The sequence below is a fragment of the Carassius gibelio genome, chromosome B4 (genome assembly GCF_023724105.1).
Source record: "Carassius gibelio isolate Cgi1373 ecotype wild population from Czech Republic chromosome B4, carGib1.2-hapl.c, whole genome shotgun sequence".
NCBI lineage: Eukaryota > Metazoa > Chordata > Actinopteri > Cypriniformes > Cyprinidae > Carassius > Carassius gibelio.
Window position 1 is genome coordinate 27,516,057 of NC_068399.1, and position 23,284 is coordinate 27,539,340.

A 23,284-nucleotide genomic window follows, 5' to 3' on the forward strand; every position below is an offset into this window, starting at 1 on the left:
GAGAATTGAGAGATGAAAAGTCTAAGTTACATGTTTTATTTTTTATTCTGTGGCAGAACTGAGAAAACCATTCTGATAGATATCTGTGAGATATAAAGTCAGAATATTGATATAAACATAATTGTTAGATATCAAGTTAAAATTGCGGAGAATAGCTTCTATATGAATCCAGGCCTGGAACGGTGAACTGATGTGTGTGTGTGTGTGTGTGTTGTGTGTGTGTGTGTGTGTGTGTGTGTGTGTGTGTGTGTGTGCAGGAGCAGTACGTATTCATCCATCAGTGTGTCCTACTTATGTGGAAAAAGAAGAAGCAGCAGACGCACACGAGCGACGTCATCTACGAGAATGTCAGCAAGTCCTAATGAAGTGAGACCTCAAAATTATTAAAATATGAATAATATGAATATGAATAATATATACAAATGGATGGATGGATGGATAGATAGAGGGGTGGGTTGGTGCTAGGGTGGATGGATGGATGAATAATGGATGGATGGATGGATGGATAGATGGGACAGTGGATAGATGGATGATGGATGAATGGATGGATGGAGGGATAGATGGTGTCGGTGGATAGATGGATGATGGATGATGGATGAATGATGGATGGATGGATGGATGGAGGGATAGATGGGTCGGTGGATAGATGGATGGATGGAGGGTTAGATGGGACAGTGGATAGATGGATGATGGATGAATGGATGGATGGAGGGATAGATGGTGTCGGTGGATAGATGGATGATGGATGAATGATGGATGGATGGATGGAGGGATAGATGGGTCGGTGGATAGATGGATGATGGGTGGATGGATGGATGGAGGGATAGATGGTGTCAGTGGATAGATGGATGATGGATGAATGATGGATGGATGGATGGAGGGATAGATGGTGTCGGTGGATAGATGGATGATGGGTGGATGGATGGATGCATGGAGGGATAGATGGTGTCGGTGGATAGATGGATGATGGGTGGATGGATGGATGGAGGGATAGATGGTGTCGGTGGATAGATGGATGACGGATGAATGATGGATGGATGGATGGAGGGATAGATGGTGTCGGTGGATAGATGGATGATGGGTGGATGGATGGATGCATGGAGGGATAGATGGTGTCGGTGGATAGATGGATGATGGGTGGATGGATGGATGCATGGAGGGATAGATGGTGTCGGTGGATAGATGGATGATGGATGAATGATGGATGGATGGATGGAGGGATAGATGGTGTTGGTGGATAGATGGATGAAGGATGAATGATGGATGGATGCATGGAGGGATAGATGGTGTCGGTGGATAGATGGATGATGGGTGGATGGATGGATGGATGGATGCATGGAGGGATAGATGGTGTCGGTGGATAGATGGATGAAGGATGAATGATGGATGGATGGAGGGATAGATGGTGTCGGTGGATAGATGGATGATGGGTGGATGGATGGATGGAGGGATAGATGGTGTCGGTGGATAGATGGATGATGGATGAATGATGGATGGATGGATGGAGGGATAGATGGTGTCGGTGGATAGATGGATGGAGGATGAATGATGGATGGATGCATGGAGGGATAGATGGTGTCGGTGGATAGATGGATGATGGGTGGATGGATGGATGGATGGATGCATGGAGGGATAGATGGTGTCGGTGGATAGATGGATGAAGGATGAATGATGGATGGATGCATGGAGGGATAGATGGTGTCGGTGGATAGATGGATGATGGGTGGATGGATGGATGCATGGAGGGATAGATGGGTCGGTGGATAGATGGATGATGGGTGGATGGATGGATGGAGGGATAGATGGTGTCGGTGGATAGATGGATGATGGGTGGATGGATGGATGGAGGGATAGATGGTGTCGGTGGATAGATGGATGATGGGTGGATGGATGGATGGATGCATGGAGGGATAGATGGTGTCGGTGGATAGATGGATGATGGGTGGATGGATGGATGGATGCATGGAGGGATAGATGGTGTCGGTGGATAGATGGATGATGGATGAATGATCGATGGAGGGATAAATGGGTCGGTGGATAGATGGATGATGGGTGGATGGATGGATGGAGGGATAGATGGTGTCGGTGGATAGATGGATGAATGATGGATGGATGGATGGATGGAATGATAGATGGTGTCGGTGGATAGATGGATGATGGATGAATGATGGATGGATGGATGGAAGGATAGATGGTGTCGGTGGATAGATGGATGATGGATGAATGATGGATGTAGGGATAAATGGGTCGGTGGATAGATGGATGATGGGTGGATGGATGGATGGAGGGATAGATGGTGTCGGTGGATAGATGGATGAATGATGGATAGATGGATGGAACGATAGATGGTGTCGGTGGATAGATGGATGATGGATGAATGATGGATGGATGGATGGAAGGATAGATGGTGTCGGTGGATAGATGGATGATGGGTGGATGGATGGAAGGATAGATGGTGTCGGTGGATAGATGGATGATGGATGAATGATGGATGGAGGGATAAATGGGTCGGTGGATAGATGGATGATGGGTGGATGGATGGATGGAGAGATAGATGGTGTCGGTGGATAGATGGATGAATGATGGATGGATGGATGGATGGAACGATAGATGGTGTCGGTGGATAGATGGATGATGGATGAATGATGGATGGAGGGATAGATGGGTCGGTGGATAGATGGATGATGGGTGGATGGATGGATGGAGGGATAGATGGTGTCGGTGGATAGATGGATGAATGATGGATAGATGGATGGAACGATAGATGGTGTCGGTGGATAGATGGATGATGGATGAATGATGGATGGATGGATGGAAGGATAGATGGTGTCGGTGGATAGATGGATGATGGGTGGATGGATGGAAGGATAGATGGTGTCGGTGGATAGATGGATGATGGATGAATGATGGATGGAGGGATAAATGGGTCGGTGGATAGATGGATGATGGGTGGATGGATGGAAGGATAGATGGTGTCGGTGGATAGATGGATGATGGATGAATGATGGATGGAGGGATAAATGGGTCGGTGGATAGATGGATGATGGATGAATGATGGATGGATGGATGGAGGGATAGATGGTGTCGGTGGATAGATGGATGATGGGTGGATGATGGATGGAGGGATGGATGGAAAGATAGATGGGTCGGTCGATGGATGGATGCTCTTTTTTATTTCAGTTTTAGTGTGTTATTTTAGTGCATCAATTTAAACTAAATGAAAATGAAAAACGATGCCTGGGCATCTAGCTGGGAATTTGTTTTATATATCTTTTATTTTATTTAATATTATATGTCAGGAACACACATGCTGATTCTGGCTTCAGTGTCCGCTCTGTTTTCCTCCAGGTCCGACGCTCCTCACATCAGTGTTGACAGACGTGCTTCATCAACACCAGATCCCAACCGAGCGGCGGCCGCGGAGCAGAACCCTTCACTCATTTACTCCCATACAAGCTCTTATTTAGCGGACGAACGACGGAACCAATCCGATGCCTTAAACGAGCTGCCGTGTTCTCCCGTCTCCGCAGATCGCAGGAGAACGCCGCAGCGCCGGACCCACGCCGCTTCCGTCCGCATCTCGTCTGTAGTGTGTGAATCTCAGGAGCATCTGGATGCGTGTAAAGTGTGTTTCGTGAGTTTATATCGCACTCTGTCTGTACTAGTGTTAGTTTCTATGTCTCCAGAGGAGAATGCAGAACCGGATCCTCCTGTTGGCATGCACATGTAAACACGGTTCGAACCTGACGGCCTTTGATCACTGCCACACACTGACCATCTGCTCTGGGTGTAAAGGACAGATGCAGAAGATCGTATGTGTTGCTGTGTGTAGAGAGGCTGCGCTTCTGTGATTTCTGCTAAAGCTGGGCTTCATCTGCAAGCGTCTGGATGTTTACTGGAGCGGGGTTTTTGCACAGTTCAGACCGAATCGCTCGCTGCTGCTGAATCTGACACTGACTCCGTTGTGTTCGCTGAACGATGCATGCTGCAAAATGACAGACGCCAGATTAGTCTATTCTTTAGGTTTAGAGCTCAAGAGTGTTCGTTTCACGTTTGCCCGTTCCGCCAGACACCAGTGAGTTTACAAACGTCTTTACAGATGCAGAGATGTCATATCAACCAAGCGTCGAGCTGTAAATACTGAAACTAAAGAAACTCTGTATTGTGTTTTCAATGAACTGATTGAAACTCTCTCTCCAGAACGGGCTTCACTTGATGGGTTTTCTTTCATTCGTGTCAGAACTCGTTTGTCTTTTGGTGCCATTCTTGTGAATCGTGTGACTTCAAGTAGCCGAGCAATCCACAGTTTATTGTGTGTTCATTTGGGAAAAAAATAAACATTTGAGTACGTATTCTTATGAGCTGGAAATGAGTCGTTTTGTGTGATGAATAAATGACGTCTGTAGACCTCAGTCCATGTGAACTTCAAACAGTCTGCTGTTCCTCTTCTTGCATGTGTGCTGTGTGAATCTTTTCCAATAATTTAATGCAAAAAGGCTCAAAATGCACAAGAAATTATGTTCATCAGTTCTTTTTTCTTGTTTTTCATTATAAATATGTAAACTTTATTGAATCAAGGTCTATTTACTTGAGACGCAAAATTATATTTTTATTTTGAATTTGGAAGACAATATCATCAGACCTTAATAGAATTCAAACAAATTATCATTTAGCTCAGAGGCATACCTAGTAAACCCAGAGAAACATTTCAAGTGGTCTCTTGGTGTAATGTTTGCAGTGTGCTCTATTGAAGTATACTTTTCTTGAAAGATTACTGTCATTTTGTAATTTTATTGAAAAAAAAACGTGTATACTGAAAATACACTTTTTACACAGAACAAAAACTTGAATCACATCTTTAAATAAACTCTCATAAATCCAGAATTGCCAAAAAAAAGTCGTTATGTTACATCAAATTAAGTAATAATAGATCGTGACTATTTTCCTGGCTGGAGCTGATTTAGATGGAAGTGAGCGCACGTGACCAAATATGGCGGAAGGTCGCGCATGCGCGTTTCCGAGAATGAAGCAGGTGAGCGTCGTCAAGGTGAGTGTCAAAGTTATCACGTTATAGCCGTGGGAATCATAATAGTTTGTACCGCTTTAGAGTAGTAATTAAAAATTTCGTAGGAGTGTTTCAGACAGCCATTGTTTGTTTGAGTAGTCGGACGACACTTGATTTGGGCGGGAGTGTCCATTTTTGATTAAAAACATACGTTATTTTTAATTCAGAACTTTATTAAATATTATGGTAAAACCATATGAAATGCGCTTTAGGTTAAGGAAACAAAATACCTGCTAGCAGTTAATGGGAGAAATGAATCTTTTCGAAGCTTTGAATCAACTGAACAATTTTGCAGAACGATTCACTGTTTCGAATCACTCGAAACGCCACGCGCTGGTGACGCCTGCTGGTCAAAATTGTGTAAATCATGCAACAAAAAACAGCTTTTACAAACCCATTGCATATGTTTTATTGAAAGTATAATATATTAAATGCAATTATAAGTGTCAGTATAATATCTGTTTGTTTATTAATTTGCAGTGCACAGAGTGCTTCAAAAGTACCCAACGATACCTTCAAGACTTCAGGTTAAACTGCGAGAAATGGTTAATTTATGCTACATGATGGTATGAAACTTTGAATCTGTTGTTTTGAATCATTGATTCGCTATCGAACAAATCAGTTACTTTGAGGGTAGTAAAGAATGGGTTAATTTTTCATTTCTGGGTGAACTATCCCTTTAATGACAAACACGTGTGTCTCATAAAATACATGAAACAAGCGCCACAATTTAATTAATGACACACACGCTTCATATTTAATGATTTGATTCAAATGGATGGATTTCACGTTCAAGAAAACATGTTTTATTTCTTTGCAAAAAGGTGTCATTGTCACTGATCTATATATATATATATATATATATATATATATATATATATATATATATGTGTGTGTGTGTGTGTGTGTGTGTGTGTGTGTGTGTTCTCGTTGTATTGACAGCTTTTGTCCAGCAGGTGTCGCTTTTACAGTCTGTTTTTTTGTTTTTTCTTTAAATGTGTTTTTGTAATGTACACTATAAAGTGGTGTTGGTCAGAAACATGAAGTACATCTATACAGCAGTGGCTTTTACAACAATTTATTTGATTTTATTGCATTAAAAGTGACAGCCAAAGTTATGAAATCAGGTGTATTGACAAAATAACACAAAATAAGTAAATCATCATAGAGGCAACTCATTTACAAGAATAGATGTCATCAGGTATGTTCAGAAACTGTTGACAAACTCATTTTAAAAGACTTCTTAGGGACATCTGGAACAGTGTAAATGATCTTATTAATATGGAAATGTATTGTTATGTTTTAACGCGCTTCTAACCTAGTTCAGGACCAAAATTGATAACGCTGACTATTTTTATGCTCTTACACTCTCATACGTACATACACCTCAACAAAAGCATCATAATTTGAACATCTTGATTAATACGTACTAAAATGACTTCAAACTTGAATGTGCACAAATTAGCGTAAATTTGAAAAAACATTTGGTTCCATCCAAAAAGAGCAATTCATTCAAAACTTAAACGTCACTGGGTAGAAACAGACCTTTAAAAAAAATCACACAAGAAAACATTTAAAGAAGAAATCAAGTGATATTCCTGAGTGTGTCGCTCGTTCCTGATGGGCGGAGCTTAAAGCACTAGAGGGGCGTCGACCTCATTATGATGCTGATGGAACTTTGGCCCAATCAGCTTCTCGCTGAACCGCCCAGGCTCCGCCTCCTTCCACCACTCGGCTACAGGATTGACGTACCACATGACCGCACCGGACGGATTGATGGACACAACAAACTCAGTGCTGTCCTTCATCTGAGGCAAGAGCTTCTCCGAAAACACGTCATACACCTGAGAGAGAGAGAGACGTGCATGAATCACCTGCGCTGATCGGAGCTGATGCTGATGCTGCTGCTGGAGCTCACCTCATACACTCCAGTCTTGTAGCTCAGCTCCTTCAGAGACGTCTTGTAGGGATAAGGCATATCAGATCTCCTGCTGAGGAACACCAGAGCGCTGGATCCTTTAGCCAACGGCCGCCAGAACACCTCGATCCCGTTCTTCTCCTGACACAAAAACACACCAATGACACTAAACTAATCACAGCCTACAATCAGTCAGTTAATAAAATAATAAAAAGATTAACGGCATAAATAAGTACAAAAAAATCATGAAAACATTGCTGGAAATAAATTTTACTAATAAAAATACTAAATTAATAAAAAATAAATATATAAATAATTAATATTACTCAATAATACAGTATCTAATCCTAAGACCTACTATTGTGAATGGAAACAAACGTAATTAAATAATACAAACTAAATATTTTATACTGATTTATAAAAATAAATAAATAAAAAACACGTGAAAACATGCATGTGAAAAGAAATTAATGCAAATAATATAAAACTATATTAAAATTAAAAGTGATTCAAGTAATGAAAAAAAAAAAATAAAGTACAATATTACAGTGAGCAGAAACTAATTTAATACTGTAACATAACAGAAATTTGTATTTTCCAAGTAATATTAATAATAAAATACATTTTTCACAGTATAGATTGAGTCTTTATACATGAAAAAATATATAGGTGAAAATAAAATGAAGATGAGATTAATCGAAACATGCTAAAATGATGACTAATGACTAAAATAATAATTAAAGTAAATAATACAGTAGCTAATTCTAACAATACAGTAATATAATACGTAGGATTAAATGTAATCGTGTAACATAACCCCATGAAATTTTCCAAACAATATTTATAATATGACTGTTTCACTATATAAACTGGCGTTTTATCCATGAAAACATAATGCTGCAAAAATAAATTAATAAAAATACGGAAATAAATCAGATTATATCATTTTAAAATAATTAGAATTACTTAATACAGTATATAATCCTAACAGCTGCTAAAGTGATTAAAAACAAATATAATAATGTGAAATAATCAGGGCTGTCAGTTTAATGCATAATCAAAATATTAACAAAATTTGAATAAACTGATGAAAAACAATATTATTCATATCAATAAATAATCCAGTAGCTAATCCTAAAAAGATGGTAATATAGTAACAAATGCAACTCATATAAAAAGTTTTACCACACGTATTTTTTTATTTTATTATTTAAGGATAGAGACGATTATATTTGTTGGTTTTAAAAGACTGAAAGCCGTCTCACTTTGATCAGGCGTCTGCCCTGGATGCCCAAGCGGTCCTGATTGATGCCGATGGCGATTTTATTCTGCAGGATTGCGCGAGCGTCGCTGCTGATCGTACGCAGATCGTTAGACATGAAGAGGGGCGCGGCCATGATCGCCCACAGAGCCATCTGAGCACGTGATTGGTCCAAGCTGAGGCCGAAGTCTCCAATGATCAGCTGAGGATGAAATCATGAGTAAAACACTAGAGATCCGCAGTGAATCATCAAATTTGGGTCATTTACTTCCAGAATTTGTGGAGGTAGCTGCACTGCTACAACAAGGACTAGACATATTTTGTAATGTTGAGCAGCGAGTTCCCAGGAGTGAACCAATCAGCTGTGTCACTGTTGATAATGATGTCATTAGGTCAAATTGAGTTCGACCTATTGGACTGCGCCATCTAGAGTTTCATGCCAGAACTGTGTTTGAATGCGCTCACCATGTCGGGGTCGTTCCACTGACCCGGTCCGGCTGCTGGCTGCAGGACGTCCTGATTATCGAAGAACCAGTCGACGATGCTCATCACACTGTCCCATGAGTCCTGGATATCATCATAGTTCCTCCACAGGTTACAGATCTGACCCAGAAGCGTGTAGTTCACCTGAGACGCAACAAACACAGCTCGAATGGACAAATAGATAAGTTCGTCAAGACAAGCCTAAAACTTTACAGCAGCTGTAAATGCTTGAAGTTTGAAAAGTTAGATAGATGATTAGCATGTTGGTAGCATGATTAGCATTAAGTAAATATTTTCTAGCATGATTAGCATGTTACTAGCATTATTAGCATGAAGTTAGTGTGTTACTAACATTTTGATAGCATGTTGTTAGCATGATCAACATCAATTTACCATGATTAGCATGTTGCTAACACGATTAGCATGCAGTCCACATGTTGCTAATCATGTTTCTAGCATGATTACAATGTACTATAATTTGCTGCTTGTAAGCATGTTGCTAGGATGCTTCTAGCATAATTAACATGTTGTTAACATGATTAGCATTAAGTTAACATTTTGATAGCATGATTACCATGTTACTAACATTATTAGCATGTAGTTATTGTATTGGTAACATTTTGATACCATGGCTAGCATGTTGTTAGCATGCTCAACATTAATTTACCATGATTAGCATGTTGCTAACACGATTCGAATGCAGTCCACATGTTGCTAATCATGTTTCTAGCATGATTACAATGTACTGTAATTAGCTGCTTGTAAGCATGTTGCTATGCTTCTAGCATAATTAACATGTTGCTAGCATGATTAGCATGTTGCTAGCATTTTCCTAGCATGATTAGTATGTTACTAGCACATTGATATCATGATTAGCAAGTGATTAGCATGTTGTTACATTAGCAGCTCAAAATCACTTCCACTTCCTGTTTTCTACTCACTTTTGGCGGGAGGCCACCCTGATAGGCCGGCCAGCTGCAGGAGTAGGCGATGGGACGGCCCGTAGCGTTCAGGGCCTTTGACATCATCGGGTAGCCTGGATTTAATTAATCACAGAAGATAATGAATAAAAGTCTTAATCATGATCTGAATGTTATTATTAAGCAATCAATGCTATCAACAGATTGCTTATGATCTACTGCTGAATAAACATGAGGACATATTTATGTTTGTTCTATAAATGTTTATGTTGTAATAAGTCATAGATTATTGTAAGAAGTGTGCAGCTAGAAGTACTAAAGCATATACATTTCAAAATAAGAGTCCTGTTGAATTTTTGACTTCTTTATAATGCATTAAAAGCTCTGCATCATGCATCTTTTTTTCTGGGTATAATTGCTATTTTGTTATTAATTCAAAATAGAAAATATAGCAAATAGGGAAAAAAACTCAAAATAAATAAAAGAATGAAATAAATCAAAAATAGAAATTACAGAATATAATATAGAATTAAATAAATATAGTATAAAATGAAAATATACAATATAAATAATGTAGAATAAAATATTTATAAGTATTTTAACAGTAAGTACTGTTACTTTAACATTGTTTTTGGAGTCGTTTTTTATTTTTATTATATAGAACACAGGAAAAATGCAAACATAATATAGAATAAAATAAAAATATTAAATACAAGTAATGTAGACTAATATATATATATATATATATATATATATATATATATATATATATAACAAAACAAATAAAATTACACATTTTATTAAATATACAAATTGTTATATTCCATAAACATTGTTTCTTTCATTTATTTGACAGAGAATAGGGGAAATAGTCATATATTAGTACATAAACCAGTTTCAGTACAAATGTATTTATTTTATGAAACATGATTTGAGTGTTAAAGAGTCCCTGTGTCTCTGTGACTGAACTGTGATGATGTTAAAGCGTCTGACCTTGTTCCTGGTAGGATGAGTTGGAGTAGCATCCGTCCAGCTTCAGCATGTCCACGCCCCAGTCAGCGAAGGTCTGTGCGTCCGTCTCGATCTTGTCCAGCGTGGTTCCTGGATATCCACCGCAGGTGTGAGTGCCCATGTCTCCGTAGATGCCCAGCTTCAGACCGCGGTCGTGAACGTACTGCGCCAGATGAGCGATGCCTCGCGGAAACCTGCAGGAGAGACATCAGGTGCATAGGATAATAGAATAAGAAATTAAAGTTGTTTTATTTTCCAAATTCCATTTTATTTTTCCCAAATAGAATTTTATACTTTCTCCAAATTCCATAAAAAAGTTTCCCCCAATTTTTCCAAATTCCGTTTTTTTCCCCCATATTTCAAATTATTTTTCCCAAATGCCATTTTATTTTTTCAGAAATTCCAATTTATTTTTCCCAAAATCAATTTTATTTCCCAACAAATTTCATTTTATTTTCTTCCCAAATTCCATTTTTATTTCATAAATTTTTCTGGATTCCATTTTTGCCTTTTAAATTTTTATTTACTCCTTTTTAATTAGTAAATTAAATCATATTAATCAAAAAGCATGTCTAATAAATTAAAACCACGAAACACACAATTTCACATCAATTTGTTAAAAGTTTAACAAAAATTACATGTTAAGGGCCCTATGAAATGTTTTATTCACAGATACTTCTCCATATCACAATTTGATTTTAGTGTAATGATCTACTTTTGATTCATTCATATAAAGTTTAGCCAATTCCGTGACATTCTGCGTTATACAGCAATGTTATAAGTTTCCTCATCGCAGAAATCATAGGGCCCTAGGTGAAGCTGGAGCACATTCAGACTCGCTGGGGTCAGGGGTCAAGGGTCAGCACCTCTTGGGGTCAGGCTGCAGTCGTCCCTGACTGTCTCTCTGCATTGAGGACCAGCAGTCGTCGATGTTGATGTAGACGTATCCCAGCTCTCTCCAGCCGTCCTCCGACAGTCTGTCTGCCATCTCCATGAACAGATGCTCACTGAGCCACACATAAAGCAGCAGCGTTAACTAGAACTAAACTATTTAACATGAACATGTCATAGGTCAACAATTCAAAAAAAAATCTTTAATGCCAAAAATCATTAGAAACTATTACAGAAGATTCAGACCCTCACTGATGCTCCAGAAGGAGAAACCATGCATTAAGAGCCGGGGCGTGAAAACTTTTGAACAGAATGGTGATGTTTCGCATTATTCTTACTTCGCCTTAAAATAAATGTTTTTTTCATTTAGTACTGCCCTTCAGAGGCTACACAATATACTTTCATGTTTCACAGAAGACAAAATAAGTTAAATTTATCCTGATCTTCAAATCCGCCTATCGGCTCTTTTGACCTCGGCTGTAAATCATCTTTAACTGATGAACCTGATGCAGTTGTCGGGGTCGTTCAGACAGTCGGTGTCGCAGCGGAAACGTTCCCAGGCTAACCATCCCATCGGCGGGGTCCTCATCAGCCCGTTATCCAGAGCCCAGGCGGCCGCGGAGAACGCCAGGACAAAAATAACTACAGAGCGCTGCATTTCTGAAACACAGTGTCATCATCTTCATTAATAATAATATAATAGTTATTATAAATACATTCCCAGGGGAATACTGCGAGCAGATGAGGCCAGACAAGAAACACAATCTAACTTTGACAGGAAGCTTTCAGTAAGTCAACTCTCTACAATGAGCTTCAATTACCAATAATCTTTTTATATTCTATTCTATCTGTTTTAATTTTTATTAAAAAATGTAAGACAAATTAAAACTAAAAAACATACAAGTATAGTTGCTCTTTTCTTGATGCTGATTGATTTCATTTGTAATTCGCTTTGGATAAAAGCCTGCTAAAGGATTAAATGTTTAAAAAATATATTCCAGTTGTTGTTATTAACAATATAAAGTGCATTAAACATTACATTGAGGGGCTCCAGAGTTTAACTAAAACATAATAATGTCATATTTTAAAAACAAATCATTTTAAAATAACATCAATTAATCGCAACACTTAAAAAAAAGAAATATTGCAATGATTACATTTACTTAAAAGATAAAAATAATAATGATGCATTGCTTTTATGTGAATATGTTATCATTTTAGCAATAAACAAGATGTAGTCTGAATATGAGTATTTAAAAAATGCAATTTAATCTTATATTTCTCATTTCTAATCTAATTAGTACACATTTTGGGAATCTGATCATTAATATTTTGTATGCTTCCTTGAGCTGATTTGAATATTTTTGAGTTTAATATCTGTCATGAAGAACACACCTGACAGTCACCTGACACACTCACACACACACACACACACACTCTCACTCACACACACACACTCTCACTCACTCACTCACTCACACACTCTCACTCACTCACACACACACACATCCTCACAGATCACAAGACACACACTCAATATCATATTTAATAACACTCTTTTTATATAAAGAGTAATAACATAATTTTTTTTAATTATAACATGAGTAGGAGTGACTGACTTCCTGTAAGACTCACTTCCTGATAGAATCCAACACGGATCTCTGTTTGCAGCGTGTAAGTGATTAAATGATAACTGAATAAATCTCCGTGTTTTATAGAGTTGTATGAAACTTAGCAGAAACTTGAATGAATGAGTGTGTGTGATTTATATCGAGCGTCACTCACCGGATGTTGGATCTTCCCTCGGTTTCTGTATCAGATGTGAGCGGCTCGGTTCTGAACACAGCTCTGTGTGAGTGAGTGTGTGTGTGTGTGAGTGAGAGAAAGAGAGAGACAATGGATAGGTGTGTGTATGTGTGTGTTGTTAACATAGACGGTCATGTGACCGCGTTCGTGTCACGTGACGCAGCATCAGCTGACCGCGGCCGTTTATTGACAGGGAACTTCCGCGTACATTCCTTTTTTAAATGTTCAAAAATAGTACACAAAAAGTAATACAACCATCAACATAAATGATAGAAATGGGTGATCAAAGGCCTTCTGTAGCGAAACGATGTGTTTTTGTAAGAAAAATATCCATATTCAAGAATATGCAACAAGAGCTCAGGCCAAAACATGCATAAAAACAGCTTTTCCAAACCTATTACAAATGTTTTCTTGAAAGTATACTACATTATTATTATTATTAATAATAATAATAATAATAATAATAATAATAATAATAAAACATTTCATATGAAGTGGCGGCATAATGTTTTTTTTTTTTTTTTAATTTATTAATATTTATTTATTAATATTTATTTGCAATGCTGGTTTTGTGTGTTTTATGGAGAGCTTGTCCCCTAATTTTGAAACATTTATGACAGGCTAATGAAGCCTGAAATCATGTGACTTTGGCAGTTTGGTACGTGCTCCGAACCACTGTTTCAAAAACAAATGTTTCACAAGAATTTTGAAGCTTCATGAAGCAAAAGTGCACTGCAAAAAATGTTTATTGTTTATATTTTTGCCATGTTTTCTAGTAGAACTATATAAATTCTTGAATCAAGGAGCATTTATTTGGTAACTAAAGTGGCTTAAGATATAAATTATTGTTTTCTGAAAAAAGTTGTTAGCTTTTGCTTAAAACCAGCAAATATATCTGCCAATGGGGCAAGAAAAATAATCTTGTTTAGCCTTTGATTGATATCAGTCATTGGCATATTTTTGCTCGTTTTAAGCAAAAACTAACAAAAGTTTGATCTTTTTTTTTTTCAGAAAACAAGAATTAATGTCTTTAGCCACTTTACTTACCAAATAAATGCACCTTGATTTAAGAATTTTTATAGTTCTCCTAGAAAACAAGACAAAAATACTAAGAATTTTTTTTGCAGTGTGAATGTTCATCATCATGGGCTGTAAATTACCTTTTATATGGACTTAAAGCAACAGACAGTCTAAATGAACTTGTATAACTTAACATGAAAAGAATTTACAGTCTGCCATAAACGCGGAAAAAAACTTGCAAATGAAGCAAGACTACACATTACACACAGTATAATCTTTTTTTATTACAAGATGAGCTTGAACAGTTCTCCACCCATGTTTTTTTCCAAAGGTCTCTGTAGATTGAAGCCGATCTGGAGAAATCCTAGCATTTGCTCAGTACAGTATTATACAGAAACTTGCCTTCAGATAAAACACAGACATCAGCACACTGAAACAGATCAAGTAGAGGTGGTTTCTGGAGACGCTGCTTGTTCTCAATGGACAGACGTGCATAAAAGTGTGTTGAGCAGGCATTAAATGCTTTACACACATTTATGCATGTCTGTCCATCGAGAACAAGCCCATATAAAGATTTACTACAAAAATCGTCTGTACAAAAACTGCGCTTCCCTTTTTTTCTCTTGTTATAAATCTCTGTTGAATGAGTTGCCTGTGACAGATGGAATGGATGCTAGTAAAAAGGTTTCTAGAAAAGCTGAAGTTTATCTAAACGACAGAACTTTGGTTTGAGTCGTTGATCAGGACGGAGCGTGGCTTACAACCGACGGACATCAGTTCATGGAGTTTACACTGCAAAAAAAGTGATTTTCTTAAGAATTTTGTCTCGTTTTCTAGTGTAAATATCTAAAGATTTTTTAATCACGATGCATTTACTTGACAAGTAAAATAAGTTAGTTAATATATTAACTCTTGATTACTAAACAAATTATCATAAATTAGTTAAAACAAGCAAAAATATCTGCCAGTGGGTAAGAAAAATCTAACATCTAGCTACAGGGGTGCCTCAGGGCTCGGTTCTTGGACCACTTCTCTTCTCTGTCTACATGGCATCATTAGGTTCTGTCATTCAGAAACATGGCTTTTCATACCACTGCTATGCTGATGACACTCAACTCTACTCTCATTCCATGCTGATGATCCGACCGTAGCTATTCACATCTCAGCTTGTCTAACTGACATTTCTTCCTGGATGATGGACCATCACCTTCAGCTTAACCTTGCCAAGACAGAGCTGCTTGTGATTCCAGCAAACCCATCGTTTCATCACAATTTCACCATCAAGTTAGGCACATCAACCATAACTCCTTCAAAAACAGCCAGAAGTCTTGGAGTTATGATTGATGATCAGCTAACTTTCTCAGACCACATTGCTAAAACTGTCCGATCCTGCAGATTTGCTTTATTCAACATCAAGAAGATCAAGCCCTTTCTTTGGGAACATGCTGCACAACTCCTTGTTCAAGCTCTTGTTCTGTGGCTGGACTATTGCAATGCTCTCTTGGCAGGTCTTCCAGCCAATTCTATCAAACCTTTACAATTAATTCAGAACGCAGCAGCAAGATTAATTTTTAATGAGCCAAAAAGAATACACGTCACACCTCTGTTTATCAATTGTCACTGGCTTCCAATAGCTGCTCGCATAAAATTCAAGGCATTGATGTTTGCCTACAAAACTACCACTGGCTCTGCACCATTTACCTAAATTTGTTACTTCAGACTTATGTGCCTCTAGAAGCTTGCGTTCTGCAAGTGAACGTAGCTTGATTGTGCCATCCCAAAGAAGCACAAACTCACTTTTACGGACTTTTAAATTAACTGTTCCCTTCTGGTAGAATGACCTGCACAACTCAATCCGAGCAGATGAGTCCTTAGCCATCTTCAAGAATCAGCTTAAAACACATCTCTTCCATCTTTATTTGACCCTCTAACTTTAGCACTCTCTACTTTTAATCTATTCTTTAAAAAAAATAAACTTGCCCCTTTTAGACTTGCACTCTATTTAATTACTAACTACTTTAAAAAATAAAAAAAAACATTGGTACGTATACTGGGTTAAACTAACTGGGACTTGAGTTTAAATAAATTTAGAATTTTCTTTCTTTCCAGAAAATAAGAATTCATATCCTAAGCCATTTTACTTGTAAATTCATCTTGATTAAAGATTTTTATATATATATATAATTTATACTGGAAAACAAGGTAAAAATAAACAAGATTTTTTTTTTTGCAGAGATATTGCTGCCTTCAATTTAAAAATTATGTTGGAATAATTATTGTCAAGAGAAGAATGATTTTATCACGGTCTGACTTTCTGGGATTAAAGAAATTATTTTGTAAGCTTGCACTGATCATAATTTCTTTGATCACATCATTTTGTTTTCTTGTAATGGAAACGACACCGATTTCCAGATTTAGCCAACCTGATCTCACGGCAATTTGTACCTCGCTCGTACGAATTCATACGATTTCTGAAAAAAAATCACACGTGTTTTACGAGGTGGCAAATTCGTAGGAATTTGTATGAAGGACCACGCCTAACTTCGCTCCTAAACTTAACCGTTACAGAAATCGTACAAAATAATACGAGTGAGTTCATATGAATTTGCTGTGAGATTTAGCTAGTGTTTGTATGACAAAAATAAGGTTGGCTATTTCTCAGTTAACAAAAACATGTTCTATGAACGTTTTGCTAACGTTCACGTTAAGTTATAAAAACGTTATTTCTGAATGTTCTCTGAATGTTCAAAACGTCCAGTTTTAAAAATGTTTTAAAAATGTTTCTTCTTGGTTGTATGAACGTCAAGGGAACATTTCATAATTTTTATACTTTGTGTGTGTTACTTTTGAATGTTCAGGAGTAACATTATGAACTGAAACGTCTGAAATGTCAAGTTAAAATGTGCACTGATTAATGTCAGTTCCAAAATAGTGGACCAATCAGAAGGCTCCGGAGGCGGGGCAAGCATTGCAAGTTCTCGTTTAGAGTAGCATGTTGTCATGGCAACAGTTTTATTTGATGGCAACATGGCAGAGGCGTTCTATGCTGTGATTTAAAAAAAAAATCCGGAGTTATTTTTATTTCTGGATTCTGTTTTTTTCCATTTGAATATTTATGGAATCCTTTTTAATGGTTAAATTAAATTGTATTAGCCAGAAAGCATACTTAATTAAAATAATGAAACGGCAATAATTAAAATCAATTTTAACAAAAAAGAAAATGTTTAGGGTCCTAAGAATTTTATTTTTATTTTTTTATGTTCTGTTTTATTATGATCAAATTCTGTTTAAGCATGTCTAATTATTTGAATGCATAAAACCAAATTAATTAACATTTATTTTTACAATACCTGCAAGAAGTATTTTTTTCATAAATTCTGTGTTTTTATGGTTATCAAATGAATGCATAAAACATTAATTTAATCTATCTTTTAATCATTTGAAAGTTAAACAAACTCTTTTTTGGGCGGGGGATAACACACAGGTTCAAAATGAAATTATGGAATAAATAGTGTGATGATTATTATTAAAAAAAATTATTAAAAATTATTTTAAAACTTATTTTAAAGTTTTAATCAATTTATAAATAGTAATAATAGTAGTACATATGTGCATTATTCTGCACAACAGTAATATTCCTTTATTTCTGTCACAATGTCTTCAAGTTAAACCAGACTTTTATTTTGACGGGTTGCTAACATGCCAATACTAAAATTCCAATTGTAAACCGAGACATAACTTCTTATAAATAAATGGAATTTGTTTTATATTGTATTGAGAAGATGGGATGGGATGAATAGCTCAATCATCAAAAAAAGTATTTTTCCTCCCAATTACAAATGCATTTTTAAATCAGAGTTGGCAATGTTGTGATTGATGTGGAGCGGGCTGGTTAGGTTCATGACTCATTATTGAAGAATATGGAGAAACTGAACAATGCTCTTGAAGGCAGCAATAAAGGCGGCATATGAGGAAAACGGATGGGTTTTAAACATTGACCTATTTTCACAGGGAAAACAGAGAAAAGCAACGTGAATGAGAGCAGAAGTGATGGAGTACTCTGTGAGGGATGTAGTTCAGTATCGCTCACGAATCCGGATTTCCACAGGAAACATCTTTGTGTCCGTCACTTGGACGAGTCACAGGAGAGGCGTCACGCCATGGTCTCTTTCCCCGGGAGCCTCCTGTCGTTAAAGGTATGCATGTTAATCACCTCCTCTGTTTTGACGATGGCGGGCGGCTGGGGTTTCTGTTTCCGCCGTCGCTGGCATTTCAGAGACACCCTGAGCTCCTCCAGCATCACGCTGCAGAACGAGCGCTGCGCACAGAAGAGAAACCAGACACCTGTTGATTTCTTTCCTTTTCTAATTCATTCAGATATATACGTCTGCTTGAAAACCAGGCTCTGTCAGTGGCATAAATGTCCAGATGTCCAGACAAAATTCTAATGAAGCTAAAAGGAACATATTCTACTTTAAAAATGTTAGGTTTAAAATCCAAATAGTCATTTTAGTTTTGTTTTAGAATGCTATATACATTCTTTTATTTTCAATGAGCAATGAATTACATTTTGGACCGTTTCTGGAATAACCAGTGTTATTTTAGTATACTTTAAATATTATATTATTTATTAATATTTTGAATTTGTTTTTATTTTATTTTATTTTAAATGTAGTTAAAGCTTTAGTCATCTTATTTTGTGTTTTTGTTGTTTCTAAATATATCTATATAGTTTCTATTAATATTTATTTCATGTTTTTGTTTTATTCATATTTTGTATTAGGTTTTTTTCCATTTTCCGTTTTTAATTTAAATATTAGTTAAATGTTTAGTAATTGTATTATATTTGTATATATATTTTAACTATTTTTATATATTTTAATGTATATTTTGAATTAGTTTTTATTATATTTTCCCCTTTTCATTTTCAGTTTTTTTGAAGTTATTGTGATTTTGTCATTTTTGTAGATTCTAAATGTGTCTGTATAGTTTTATTCATATTGTTTATTATTATTTTTACTTTTTACTTTTTAATTTTAATCTTGGTTAAAACTTTAGTCATGTTATTATGTATTTGTTTTTTTCATTTTTTAAATGTCTATATCATTTATTATAGCTTATCTTGCAGTACCACAGCATGTGATGTCACGGGGTTGGTTCACTCCATTGGCCAATTGTGTGTGTATCTGTGTGTGTGTGTGTGTTGGAGAGAGAGAGTGTGTGTGTGTGCACAAAGAAACAATCTGTCACAGAGCGTGAGTACTGCATTGACATCTCTTTCTTGCTGACTTGCTTTTAAATGGCTTAAAATGCTTTAATGATTATTCAGCTGCTGTCACTTTAAGACCTAATGTACTTTAGTATTTGTGCGATAAAAAAAAGTCAAAGGGCGACTTATACAGCAGATTTATTAGGCTCCCTGTCACTTTAAGACCTAATGAACTATAGTTTTTGTCCCATAAAGATGTGAAAAAGCAACTGACACAGCAGGTTTATTGGGCTGCTGTCACTTTAAGACCTAGCATCCTTTAGTATTTGTCCTATAAAGAAGTGAAAGAGCGATCTCTGGTGTTTGCGTCTGGTACCTTCTCGATCTGCGCGTTCTGTTTGGATTTGTACAGCACCTCGCCGACGGCCACGAACACGGACAGCACCAGGCCGGCGGCGAGGACGATGAAGATGCCGCCGATGTTCTGTACGCCGAGGGCACTGGCCTCCTTACTCTCCTCCTCCGGACAGCCGTTCCCTCTCCACCACTTCTCCTTCATCATGTGCAGCTTGCCCTCCTCCTGCAGCTGCAGGATGGCGATGGTGATCTTGTCCCGATACGGAGAGCCTGAGGGAGAACCATGGGCTGCGTCACAAATCCCTCATTAAATCCACTTGAACCTCCCTACAGAGGGTTTACACCAATCACATTCAGCTCACACTATTTCACATCCTAGTTTCAGTGTAAACCAGGGCCCATTTTGTTAAATAAGAAAAATGGTATTTGAGCTTTAAAATCCTGTAAATGGTTTTCTAGTTGATGAACAATATTAATTACTGTTGTTTTATTTTGATATTTTCAGTGAATAACAGCTTTGATTGAAATACTGTAATGGTTTTTATTAATACTTATTATTATTATTATTCCTGTTAATATATATATATATATATTTTTTTTTTACTTTATAATATTTCTACAAGTTTTTTGTCTATATAGGTTTTATTCATTCTTATTTCATGTTTTTTTATATATTAATATTTTGAATTAGTTGTATTTCAGTTTTTATATTTTTCTTTTTAATTTTAATCCTAGGTAAAGTTTTTTTATTTTTTTTATTATAATTTTATTTTTTTAAAATATTTTGAATGTTTTATTTTTATAGTTTCCTTCTTCATTTTAACTTAATTTTTGAAAGTTTTTCATTAATTGTGCTTTTGTCATTTTTAGTGGTTTTAATGCCTATTAATGTTTTTATTTCATGCTTTTTAGATTGTAATTATTATTATTTTTTTTTTGGTTTTAATTTTAACTATAATAACTCTATAAATGACCCAATATTAATTTTTTAAAGAATTTGTCGTTCACTTTCATTTTCAGCTCCTATTTGTAACCACTAAATAAATAAATCCAAGCAAATAAATAACTAGGTAAATAAATAAAGGACGAGTCTAGAGGATTTTCTATGCTAATCAACACAAACGCTGCTTCAGTCCTGAACATCCTTGAATATCTCCAGTCCTCATTCAAACATCATTACACGAGCTGTATTGATGTTATTCCAGGAATATGTATTTAGTTCTCCAGCGGATCGGTTGAGTCCCGCAGAATGAGTCACTCGTCCCAGAACGATCAAATGAATGCTTGCTATTCTAAAAGACGTGTGTGTGTGTGTGTGTGTGTGTGTGTGTGTGTGTGGATAACAGGATTGCACAGAGGGGAAGCAGAAACCGAGGATTTGTGCAGATAAATATGGATAAATATTTCCCTTTTTATTCCCTCCTCCTCCACAGAACGGCACTTGTCCCATCTGGCTCAAGATATGAGACTTGTTTAATTTAATTCATTTAATCATTTAATTTACATCAATTACACGTCAACATATTTACTTTTATTTATTTATATATAAATATTATATAACACGTTCCATATTTTAAGTAGAAAATATTAATGACTAATTGTGAATTTGTTTGAATGGATCTTGTTTCTTTGTTTCATCACTGCTTTGGCAATAATGTGAAATCTTAACCCTATATGAACTCTTTCCAGCAGTGACTGTATGATTGAGGACAACTGAGAGACTCAAACACAACTATTAGAGAAGATTCAGACCCTCACTGATGCTCCAGAAGAGAAACCATGCATTAAGAGCTGGGGCGTGAAAACTTTTGAACAAAATGGTGATGTTCGCATTATTCTTACTTCACCTAAATATATATATTTTGAAATTTAGTAGTGCCCTTCAGAGGCAACAGAAGATAGTTAGATGTTTCCCAGAAGACAGAATAAGTAAAATTTACCCTGATCTTCTAATTCCAAAAGTTTTCACGCCCCAGCTCTTAATGGATGGTTTCTCCTTCTGGAGCATCAGTGAGGGTCTGAATCTTCTGTAATAGTTGTGTTTGAGTCTCTCAGTTGTCCTCAGAGTGAACAGATGCATCTCAGAATCATACAGTCACTGCTGGAAAGAGTTCAAAAACACAGAAATGCTGGAAAACCCAATTATTAGTGGGAGCTGAAGGGTTTTTCTGAAGAACAGCAGACAGTTGAACTGTTCAGAACGAACAAGAGACTCGTGAACAACTATCACTGAACACAAAACCACACAGATGTGGATCATTCAGCTGATAACACAGTGTTCAGAGTCAAGGGCGTGAAAACTTTTGAACGACTTCATTTTTATAACGTCAACACTTGTTTTCTCTCGTGAAATAAGCAATAGCATGCATTTTGTATGATCCCTCCTAGCATTTAGCAGATTCTGAAAGGGGGGTGTAAACTTTTGACCTCAGCTGTGAGTGTGAATGTTTGGCTGCTGATGGTGTAGGTGTGTGTTGTACCCATGGGTGTCCCCACGCCGTACGCCTTGGAGTCGATCAGGCCGCCGATCTGCGTCAGGTTACAGTTTCGCTGCGTGACGAACTCGATGGTGGTGGACTCCATCAGAAAGGCGTAGTCAGACGTCAGCACGCGATGGATGCCCTCCTCCACGCTCTTCACGATCACAGACTGACGCCGGCTGTTCATGAACTCCCACATCTTATCATACGTCGAGATCTTGGTTTTCTGCAGCGGAGACCGAGATGTAGCCGGAATATTAATAATCAGAAATATGTGACCCAATTATTTTAGTTGAGATTTATGCATCATCTGATAGAAGTTGAATAAATGTATTTTCCATTGATGTATGGTTTGTTAGGAGGACAATATTTGGCTGAGTTTCATTTCTGATGGCATTTGAACTGAATCATTCTGAATAATGACTCTATTGTCCTTTGTAGAGCTGTTTAATAATTGATGAATTTTACAATTTTATCACTTTTATTCTTCTGTGTATTGAACTGAATTGAATCAAAACTAATGAATAATCTTCTGTAGAGCTGATTTGAAAAGGAATTTGATTTCTGATTAGTTTTACAACATTAGCACTGTTGTTGAACTGAACTGAATCAATATTGAGCTGAACTGAATCATTCTGAGTAACGACTCTATTGTCTTCTGTAGAGCTGTTTTATAGCTTAAAAGCTAATTTTTGTAATTATTAAGTAATTTAAACAATAATATCACTGTTATTTTCCTGTTTATTGAACTGAATTGAATCAATGTTGAGCTGAACTGAATCAAAACTGAACTGAATCATTCTGAGTAACGACTCTATTGTCTTCTGTAGAGCTGTTTTATAGCTTAAAAGTTCATTTGTGTA

The 23,284-nt window shown here is 36.6% G+C and overlaps 3 protein-coding genes across 6 annotated transcripts in view; 1 reads left to right on the top strand and 2 right to left on the bottom strand.

The window, feature by feature from the left end:
* Window positions 1-4,430, top strand: part of ptpro (protein tyrosine phosphatase receptor type O) — a 36,463-nt gene extending 32,033 nt beyond the window's left edge. For all 4 annotated transcript variants that reach the window (XM_052554032.1, XM_052554033.1, XM_052554035.1 and 1 more), the window contains 2 exons: window positions 258-366; window positions 3,349-4,430. In XM_052554032.1, the coding sequence (XP_052409992.1) occupies window positions 258-362 (105 nt within the window). In that variant the 3' untranslated portion in view covers window positions 363-366; window positions 3,349-4,430. The remainder of the gene's footprint in view (window positions 1-257; window positions 367-3,348) is intronic.
* Window positions 4,431-6,127: 1,697 nt separating this feature from the next.
* Window positions 6,128-13,511, bottom strand: LOC127956248 (alpha-N-acetylgalactosaminidase-like). The gene is made up of 9 exons (XM_052554074.1): window positions 13,335-13,511; window positions 12,053-12,209; window positions 11,525-11,665; window positions 10,641-10,852; window positions 9,669-9,763; window positions 8,710-8,871; window positions 8,249-8,446; window positions 6,984-7,124; window positions 6,128-6,909 (listed from the first exon to the last, which is right to left on the bottom strand). Exons 2-9 carry the CDS (start codon window positions 12,205-12,207, stop codon window positions 6,697-6,699), a joined length of 1,317 nt encoding a protein of 438 aa, XP_052410034.1. The 5' UTR covers window positions 12,208-12,209; window positions 13,335-13,511; the 3' UTR covers window positions 6,128-6,696.
* Window positions 13,512-14,639: 1,128 nt separating this feature from the next.
* Window positions 14,640-23,284, bottom strand: part of LOC127956252 (glutamate receptor ionotropic, kainate 2) — a 9,793-nt gene continuing 1,148 nt past the window's right edge. Inside the window, exons 3-5 of the mRNA XM_052554080.1 lie at window positions 22,422-22,647; window positions 19,961-20,211; window positions 14,640-18,693 (exon numbers count right to left, since the gene is read on the bottom strand). Coding sequence (XP_052410040.1) covers window positions 18,529-18,693; window positions 19,961-20,211; window positions 22,422-22,647 — 642 coding nt within the window. The 3' untranslated portion in view covers window positions 14,640-18,528. The remainder of the gene's footprint in view (window positions 18,694-19,960; window positions 20,212-22,421; window positions 22,648-23,284) is intronic.